General features: G+C 33.5%; 1 protein-coding gene across 1 annotated transcript; it reads left to right on the top strand.

Annotated features, from left to right (window-relative positions):
- The first annotated feature begins 839 nt into the window (after positions 1 to 839).
- On the top strand, positions 840 to 6,606 carry LOC135409702 (trichohyalin-like). Its single transcript, XM_064645594.1, is given in 3 exon segments — positions 840 to 1,184; positions 5,727 to 5,924; positions 5,926 to 6,606. Coding segments are annotated over 3 exon segments (1,191 nt in total). The 3' UTR covers positions 6,574 to 6,606.
- The last annotated feature ends 3,572 nt before the right edge of the window (positions 6,607 to 10,178 follow it).

Here is a 10,178-nt window from a genome sequence, read left to right as displayed (position 1 = left end):
TTTCAAGAGCTAGGAAACAGCAGAAAACAAGAACATAAGACTCTCAATACTGTAACTACTACAAGGCATTACTGATAAACCTCTGAGTTGTTCAGTTTGGTATTTTTGCTGACATTTTCTATATGTCTCAAGAAAAAAATACCTCTAGTCATTGTTTAGACACACTAAGGTAAAATTAACAAGGGGTTGTCAAAGACCTGAAGCTCTAAGGCTAAATAATTACACTAATTATATATATTCATACACAATTTTATAGACAATAAGCACAAGAATTTTTTAAAAGATATTAAGGCAACTTGTTATTTAATGAGTACTGTGAATACTTGTGTTATGTTCCAGTAACAGCTGAAGAAAACCAGTGCTGTGATAGCTGAATATTTGAACTTCATGTACAGTGTGCTGAGTGAAAATATTTGCAGAATTTTACAAGTGAGAATCACCTATATCTGGGAAGTTTGGTCCTGACAGCAAAGTAGAGATAAGGGGGAAAACTCCCTTCAAACGTCGCATCAAATAAATAAATTTATAAGTAACAATATAAATATTATAAATAAATGAGTAAATAAATTTATTTTCCATTTTTCAAGATCAAAGATATTTTGAGTGTAGTCATTTGGAGAAAAAATGTTAATATTGGACTGCCTTAGAGTGTGATCAGTGGACAGGGTATAGTGATGAATCAGAGAAAGAAAAAAAGGAGTGAAGAAATGAACTTCAGGATCATCCCTCAAATTTTGGGTAATGTCTCATCTTGTGGTGTGACACTACTGATGGTTTGTAACTTAGGAAGGATCATATACAAATATAGGATCACCAACAAATTTCAGATTCATCAATCAATGAACTCCCCTGAGTGGGATGAAGTGATGGAGTGAAGAAAAGCTGTAAGAAAAAAGAAGAAGAAGAGAGAAGAGGAGTGGAGAGGAGAGGAAATGGAAAAGGAAAAGGAAAAGGAAAAGGAAAAGGAAAAGGAAAAGGAAAAGGAAAAGGAAAAGGAAAAGGAAAAGGAAAAGGAAAAAGGAAAAAAGGAAAAGGAAAAGGAAAAGGAAAAGGAAAAGGAAAAGGAAAAGGAAAAGGAAAAGGAAAAGGAAAAGGAAAAGGAAAAGGAAAAGGAAAAGGAAAAGGAAAAGGAAAAGGAAAAGGAAAAGGAAAAGGAAAAGGAAAAGGAAAAGGAAAAGGAAAGGGTTTCACACAAAAGTTATGCTTTCACAAATTGACTACTACCTGTAAATAGAATGTTAGCTGTATGGTAATAATTTCTTTTTTTTTTCCTCCTGCCTCTGAAAAAGAAGAAAATGAAAAAGTCAGAAAGGTCAGTACAGAAAGAACTACAATAAATCCTTAACAGAAGAGGGTCATTCAAAGAATCTAAACCAAAAACTCTAAAGGACTAGCAGTATTACAAAATTAAGTTAAGCCACTGTGAAATACAAGAGAGGGACGCAAAGGCAGACAATGACAGGAAGTTGCACCAGGGGTTAAAATAAATTATAAGAATGTTTCAAGTAAATAGAGAACAAAAGGTCAGCAAAAGAGATGACAGGAACAGTAACAGATAAGGAGCAGATAAGGGTAATTTATCGACATAAGGGTTGACAGTACTGGGAAGAAATAAATGAATCCTCCTTGCAGTGCTCACTGAGAAGGCCAGGGAGCAGAAGCTGGCAGAGATAATAGATGTGTTTCCACCTGTCTCCCGCTGGGAAAGAAGAAATGTGGACAGAAATCAGGATCCCTTCAGAACAGGTCAGCAAATTACAACTGCCACCTCCCTGACCACTATCTCTCTAGCATTTGTGCAAGTGTTTTCTTTGTATCTCCTGTCATGTGATAGACTCTCCCAATGTTTTTCTTGTCTGTGTGTTGGCACAAGTCAGCTCTATCACACACTACAAATTTGCCACAGATGTTCAAATCTCTTAAATTTGTAACTGTCCCCATCTGCCTGCCTCTTATACTTTCACAAATTACAATCTATCTTCATGTACCCATGTTTCAATGAATTTGGCAGATCACCTTTAAAGACATTGTTGGAAGAAAGACACCACACAGAAAAAATGCTGAAAACTGGACAGGATTACAGACTAAATGAGACCTGTGCTGTTATTTAGAGGGAAGAATGAAGAATAACCCCTGAAACAAGTGGTGATAATATAGATTATACTTCAGTACACATGTATAGATGTAAGGAAAATGTCTACATTTCTTTGTTTCTTCTAGTATCAGAGGAAGATCAGAATTTGGAATATTTGCAAAACTGTCATGGCAACCTTGCTCAAGCCATAGAAATGCCACTGAGATAGGTGCATAAATGAAATCTCACTAAATATTCCTGGGCATACTGTACTCTATTACAAAAAAAAAAAAAAAAAGACAAAATAATGGTTTATAACATCACGAAAATTCATTGCCAGGTCAAAAAAACTCTGAGCAGAATCTCAACATTTTGATATAAATAACCATGATAGGCCTATTATAAGACTAAAACTCATATTAATTATGATACATTAAAATCATATATGATACATATATGATACATATCATTATGATACATATAAAATCATACAGTATATTCAGTATGACAAGAAGTCACTTACATTTTTTCTAGTAAACACAAGATCACGTTTTTTCCCCATGTGTGTTTAATAAGGGATCTTTTACTACAATATTTAGGCTAAATAATTTTTAAAAAGTGATCATAATCAATACAGTATATATAATATATATTTCCCTCTTTGTTTAATGATTCTGATAAATAAAATAATTTTTTAAACTGAAAATCTATAAATTTTTATACAAGTCAACATTAGGAATTTAGTTTTCAATAATAGCAAAAAATAGCTTTAATGAATAAAAAGAGGATAAGTTATTCAACCATTTCAAATCTATAGTTATGCTCAATTTTTCAGTAGATATGTACACATTTCTTTTCCTTATTTTCTGTTAATTTCTGACCTCCTTTCTCTCAAGTGTCCTTCATTTTTTTACTTATTTATTATGTCACCACTGTCTGTTATACCATATAGGTTGCCCATTAGTTCACAGAAGTATTTCATTTGACTCCTAGGTAAATTTTATCTTTATCGTGAGATAACTCTTGGTCTTTATGTTGTCTTCTGAACTTTTTTTTTGTCTATTGAACAGGATTACTGAAAACCTGTTATAAAAATACAAAACCTGAAATTTAATACTGATATAAGTGAAAAAAGCTAAGGTATGTTTTAAAAACAAGTCTCTCTAAACTTTAAATTATAAAAACATTTGTAAAAAAAACCAGATGCGGGCCTATCAGCACAACATTTTTTTAAATTTTCTTTCCTATTTAGATACTTTTATCAGTACTGAACCTTGCAGTGGTCTTCAGCAAAATTAAGAAATTTGGAAGGTCTGTCCATAGCTCTGAATTTGCATGATGATAAATGGGAAGTGATACATGTATAAGTATAAGCGATCATGGATTTAACCTTCCAAAGATAGTCCTTTGGGTCTTCAAAGTGATTTAGGACAATCCAAAATTTTGCTTACATGTTAACTTGAGCCAGCGGTCAGTGTTTCAGAGGGCAGAAAGTCTTGGAGGTGTTGCTTTCAGAAGTTAAAATAAAAAAACTACAGAGATTTGGGAAAAAAAGAATAATCCTGTGTAAATATTTTCCATTTTATACTTAACACATTACTAATGGGCATTATGGAAAAAGTGGCTGTTGGACGTGAATGTGACTTCTTACTAAAAGCCTGTATTTCATAGGTTTGGTGTTTATCTTCTGTGCTGTAGTTAATCATGCTACCCTTGTGCTTTAGAGAACTACAGAACAGATTGAAGCTCAGCAGAAGTAGGGGTTTGGTAGGTCCCATACTAAATGCCAGTCAAAAACAGTCAAGCTGTCATGCATGCTTGACCTAGGATGTACCACCACTTCATTTAAGACACATGAAACAATATTTTTTTTCCTCTTCTGTACCAGATCTTAGCTGAATTCACTGCTCTGGTTTTAGACTCCTCATTGCAGAAGGCTGTGGACTAATTAAAAACTCAGTATGGAGAAATAGGATTAATCTGATTTTTAACACAGAGGAAAAATATGCAGTGGAGCTTTTCAATCTTGAGATGAGAAAACTATGGCAAGATCAGAGACACAGTGAAGCAGAGGGGTAGTTGTTTTAAATACTCTTTAAGCCACAGAAGAGCTATGGCACCTCTAAAACACTATAAAGAGCCAAGGACTTAGCATTCTGCATACTTGGAAACTGGTGGAGTTAGATAGAGGATGTATACTGCTGAGCACTGTGGAGGTGGGAGCAAGACCTTCATTGGGAAAATGAATGAATCACAGGCAAAATCTCTCATATTCTAATGTCCTACAAAGTTTGTAGAAGTCTTTTAGATGTTGAAAGAAAATGAGCTGTCCTCCAAATTCACTAGGGATAAGGTACAAAAATGAGTTAAAATTGTCAAAAAAAGTGTGTTGTGACTGAACATAAAAAGATAGCATTATTTATGTGTAGACTAGCAGATGTCCAGCTAGACAGTAACAAATGTTTTCTGAGCAATAGAAGGTACTGCTTAGTAGGAATCATGGAATTTTCTTCCAAGAACATTTTTTAAAAAATAATTCAGAGAAAACTCTGTTTTGAATAATGTAGAATTAGTAATTTTTGTTGCTTTGGAACAGAGAGATAGATTTAATGGCTTATTTTGATTAGAGTAGATATTCTATTGTATATACCCTGGGAATCATTCTATCACTGCAAGATAAGTGACAAGAATTGATCTACCATTCTTTCATTATTCTTCATTAAACATATCACTGTATGTTCAAGAAGTGACAAGCTTTTTATGAAATAGTTAGACATACTTTTTGTGTTTTGGTTACTTTCACAGTGTTCAAATTTTTAAATCGGGATGGATAGCAGATATGTATAGCAAACCACCTATGGTAAGAATTTTTAAAAACTTTCATATTCATCCCAATGGTAAACACCATCAACCCTTGTTATCAATGATGTAATATCAATCTATAATCATAAAATCATCCAGAAAAATACTGCCTGATTACTCATCCTACACATTTTAAAGCAGGGAATTTATATATGTATGCCAACACAAGAATTATCAACCCTATTTTTAATAATGACTTTTTAATTATATTCTTACATGCACACTTTCTTTTTGGTCAAATTGTAACTTATGGCTTGCACATAATTTTATAGCCTATTCTTTCATTAGCATGCTTAGTTTGAAAGCACAACCAACAGAGTTATGCACACAAATCAACTGTCTGGTCAGATACAACACTATTGTTGCAGTTTTTCATTAGGCATGCACAGTCTGTGTACTTCTGATGTAAATTTGGGGTACTATTGCACAAATTGCACACCTGCTTCTGTAAATAGGTTACCAAAATTTTAACCACAGAAAATACTTATTTGTGTTCATAAAAGCAACACAGACCTGGATGCTACAGAGCTGTAGCTGGATGTTACATGCTAAACTAACTCTCAGAAGGAGATCAGAAGGCTGCTGTGGTTAACAGATTTGCTATTATCCAATTTCTTCTATCCACTTACTGTATATAGGCACTCCATCTATCAGGATGGGGGTAATGACCTCAGTGCACCTGGGTGCCTGAATCTGCCTTCCACCTGTACCTTTGTACATCAGGGAGCTGTCTAGCCTGAGTTTTGAGGTCATAATTTAGGCCTCTTAATTAATAATAAGAAAAGGAAAGAAAAGGGAAAGGGAAAGGGAAAGGGAAAGGGAAAGGGAAAGGAAAAGAAAAGAAAAGAAAAGAAAAGAAAAGAAAAGAAAAGAAAAGAAAAGAAAAGAAAAGAAAAGAAAAGAAAAGAAAAGAAAAGAAAAGAAAAGAAAAGAAAAGAAAAGAAAAGAAAAGAAAAGAAAAGAAAAGAAAAGAAAAGAAAAGAAAAGAAAAGAAAAGAAAAGAAAAGAAAAGAAAAGAAAAGAAAAGAAAAGAAGAGAAAAGAAGAGAAAAGAAGAGAAAAGAAGAGAAAAGAAGAGAAAAGAAGAGAAAAGAAGAGAAAAGAAGAGAAAAGAAGAGAAAAGAAGAGAAAAGAAGAGAAAAGAAGAGAAAAGAAGAGAAAAGAAGAGAAAAGAAGAGAAAAGAAGAGAAAAGAAGAGAAAAGAAGAGAAAAGAAGAGAAAAGAAGAGAAAAGAAGAGAAAAGAAGAGAAAAGAAGAGAAAAGAAGAGAAAAGAAGAGAAAAGAAGAGAAAAGAAGAGAAAAGAAGAGAAAAGAAGAGAAAAGAAGAGAAAAGAAGAGAAAAGAAGAGAAAAGAAAAGAAGAGAAAAGAAGAGAAAAGAAGAGAAAAGAAGAGAAAAGAAGAGAAAAGAAGAGAAAAGAAGAGAAAAGAAGAGAAAAGAAGAGAAAAGAAGAGAAAAGAAAAGAAAAGAAAAGAAAAGAAAAGAAAAGAAAAGAAAAGAAAAGAAAAGAAAAGAAAAGAAAAGAAAAGAAAAGAAAAGAAAAGAAAAGAAAAGAAAAGAAAAGAAAAGAAAAGAAAAGAAAAGAAAAGAAAAAAAAGAAAAAAGAAAAGAAGAGAAAAGAAAAATGAATGAAAAATAAAATGAAATGGAAGTCTAAAAGATTGAAAAAGAATAGGAGACAATATATTAAATGAGGTTTCTGACTTGAATGTGTCAATTCAGGCATGAATTTTCTACCTAGAAGAAGACCTTTAAGTACCAGGTTTCACACATCAGTTAGCAATTTTCCTGCTATTTCGCCATAATTATAACTTTTACTCTGTTCTTTCCATTCAATGATTACAAGCACTGCCCATATATGAGCAAACAAATGTTCAGCCACGCTGAACATCTATGAAAACAGTATTCATATTTTGCAGGGGGAGAAATGGGAAAAATAAAAATACTTCTTAGGATTTTCCATGAAGTTTGTGGCAGAATTGCAAAGGAATCTCACTTTTTTAGTCTTTAGCTCTGCACAATATTTTCTGGAAAAATTTTTGACACAGTGAGTGAGAAATATTGTCATCATATGAATGGATGGAAATTTCCAAGGAACAAGTTGTTTATGTCACTATTATATAGGGGTAATTAATTACAGAATATACACAGCTCTACGCAATTTTAGTTTCATCTTTCTTGATGTTTTTTGCTTTACCCAATCATTACTTTTCAAATACATTACTAGACCTAAAGGACCAATTCTAATATACAGAGTAAAAAAAATGAATTGACATGATGAAAACTCTTATTTTCTGTGTTGCTGTGCTCTGACAGATATTTAACCTGAGGGGGGGAAAATTAAATTTGAGTTTGAGTAAATCACATTGAGAGGAAATAATGTTTCTTGGAGACATAATCTTGAATGCCAATATTCATAAATGGAGAAATCCCAGGCTAGAATTTTTTATCAATATTTCCAGAGATGGAGGCCTTACTGCTTCTGAATGTTCCTCTCCAGGAAATTAAAACCTTCATCTATTTGTGGGGCTTCTGCATTGTTCAAGCAAACTTTGTGAGTTTCAGTGGGGATTTCATTGCTGTTGTCATCATGCTACTCAAACTTTTGAAAGTGTCTCTCCAGAATCTGAGGGAAAATTGAGCTGGTAGGATAACTCTGTGTGGGCCTGGCAAGTGGGTTGTCCATTTCTTTATTCTAGAAAGCTACATCTTACAGGCAAAACTGTCTGTAGCTATCAATGTATTCATTATCGCTCCAATTAACTGTACGTATTTAGGAAGCAATAGCTATAGTAGTGGTTTTTTCTTTATTACTGCCAATAATAACTGAAGTGAGAATTTGACTTCTAGCATGCCAAAAACCAACAAGAATTGCAGAAGAAACAAAATATTCTGATCAAACTATAATTGCTTGGACAACTACCTTCCTTTACCCAAGTGCAGTCTTTATGAAAGCTCTGCCCCAAAATTGTGAGTTAAAAACCAGCAAACAAGCAGTGATACATGCATTGCCAGATATGTCTGAAGCTTGCTTTGGCAGTATGTGTAAGACCCTGCTTTAACATTAGCTGCATGAGATACATAGTAGACATTTGAGATGCAGTTTGATCATCTCTCATCATCCTCACTTCTCTTCAGGGTTTGCTGCCACATAGTGTATGGGAAGAGAGGACTTACCTAAGATCAGATAGTCCTTGGAGTATTGAAATGAAACATGCTGAGAGGAAATGATGAAATCTGTATTCCTCATGCAGCCTCAAACAATACAGCTGGATATCTAATGTGATATGATGTGACAGCAAATATGGAAAAAGAGGATAGGAAAATCACTAAAGCCACCTGAAATATATTTGCCTCTGGAAATACGTGGAAGATCTCAGGTAATGCTTTCTCGAAAAAGTCAGAAATTAGAACAAAAAGACAAGGCAGAGCAACATTCTTGGAGCAATGATGTATAATATTGAAGCACAGTAACAGTAGACTCCATTATCCAAACTAAGCACAGAATAATGAATGGAAGTTAAAGCAGGGTGATGAAACACTATGTCCAGTGTTAGATCATAAAGATGAATGTCAGTATTTGTGATGCTTTTTCTTTCCACAGAAGTAATACATTTTATTACTCTTCAATGGAAGCCAAAATAGGTATCATCTTAAACAAAGCTATAGGATAATTAAATTAGAATAAAAGAGTTATTTTATCAACATGATGCTCTGTCATGAAAAAAAGCAGTTTTGAATCACAGGTGGCATGCTCCCAAATATATCGAACCAAGACATCTTGACAGCAGAACAATGTTGTTTATGAAAACACAAAATCAAGGGAGGTGTGATTAATTATGCCTGTTCTTGGAAGATGTCAGAATTGATTAGCAGATAAATGGCTGAATGATTCACCTCCTGCAGGTCAAAGTGATTGCACAGAGCTGAAATTAACATACTTAATACAGGGGTTGCCTCAGCAGTTATCCCACTGCAGAAGAAAACACTGGAAAGTGATATCAACTACTAGCAACCCCTCTAGCTTGGCTTGTGCTAGCTCTTGATTTCACAGGAGATTAGAGTTCAAGAAATGCTATACTAATCATTCTGCATGCAAAAGATTGAGATTTTTTTGAATTTCAAGAATAAATGTATTTTGGATGACTCCTTTTGTATCCTTTCTATTCTTTCTAATGTGAGTCTTTTTCAAAAAGCTAAAAACGAAACATTGCTTAAGTTAAAAAGAAAATGTGCAAAAAACCCACTGATATTAATGAAGTAATAAGATATTTGGAAAGTTAAACTGCATATAGATCAGTATATCTGGAGATCACTCATTCTAGTGTATAGTAAATAGCATATAGTATATGTATAGGAAATAATACATGAATGTATCGAATATGTAGAGTTTTGAAAAAACCTTGGAGGTATAAGAAGTTCTACAAAGCTTATAGAAAAATTGTACCAATCTTCCCCAAAATGTATTTCAGTCACTTTCTTTAAGTATTATTAATATATATCATAATTTTTAACTTCTGACATCGGCCGTGATACTGGCCGTAATTGGAAAAACACTGCGGTTATTTCTAGTTATTTCTACTAACTTTCTTTTTCACCTATAGAAATGAATTTAGGAATTAATCTATTTTGGTGATATTCCCTGTCATACTCACAACTGATACTCTTCAACATTCTACCCTGAACATGACTCCTAGACTCCTGAAGATACCGTAAAATAATCTGTCTTGGTAAAATGCTGAAATACTTTGGTGTTGAACACCTTAAGAAAATTCAGACTCACAGGTAATAATTCTATATAGAGTTCAGTGTTTTATATATAAAATATAAAACCATACATTTTACCATGAAGATTTAGAGATGCAACAGGCAGGTTCTCATTTGGATTAGGTTAGCCTGTTACTCTTGATGGAAAGCGCCTTAGAGCTGCAGATCTTCTTTGGGCATCAGCTGGAACTGTGTTTAAATGAAGAACGGAAGGAAAAAAGGGGGTATATTAATAGTGCATAGGAAAGCAGAACTCTGATATTTCTGAATTTTGAATTAGTTGCATTAGCAGTGTAGCAGTGTTCTTAGACTGCAAGAAGAAAGCATCTGCATGCACACACGCACACCACAAAACCTTGGCTGAAAACAAGTAAAGTATGGTACTGCTTTAACCGGTGCATGAAATTTAGAAGCTTTGATCTCAGAACGATTTAGTACTGTAAAGTACTAAAGAAAAGACTTGCAGAGATTTCAGGG

The sequence above is a fragment of the Pseudopipra pipra genome, chromosome 2 (assembly GCF_036250125.1).
Source record: "Pseudopipra pipra isolate bDixPip1 chromosome 2, bDixPip1.hap1, whole genome shotgun sequence".
Classification (NCBI taxonomy): Eukaryota; Metazoa; Chordata; class Aves; order Passeriformes; family Pipridae; genus Pseudopipra; species Pseudopipra pipra.
The sequence above is the reverse complement of the archived record's forward strand: the minus strand, read 5'-3'. Positions and strand labels throughout refer to the sequence as shown.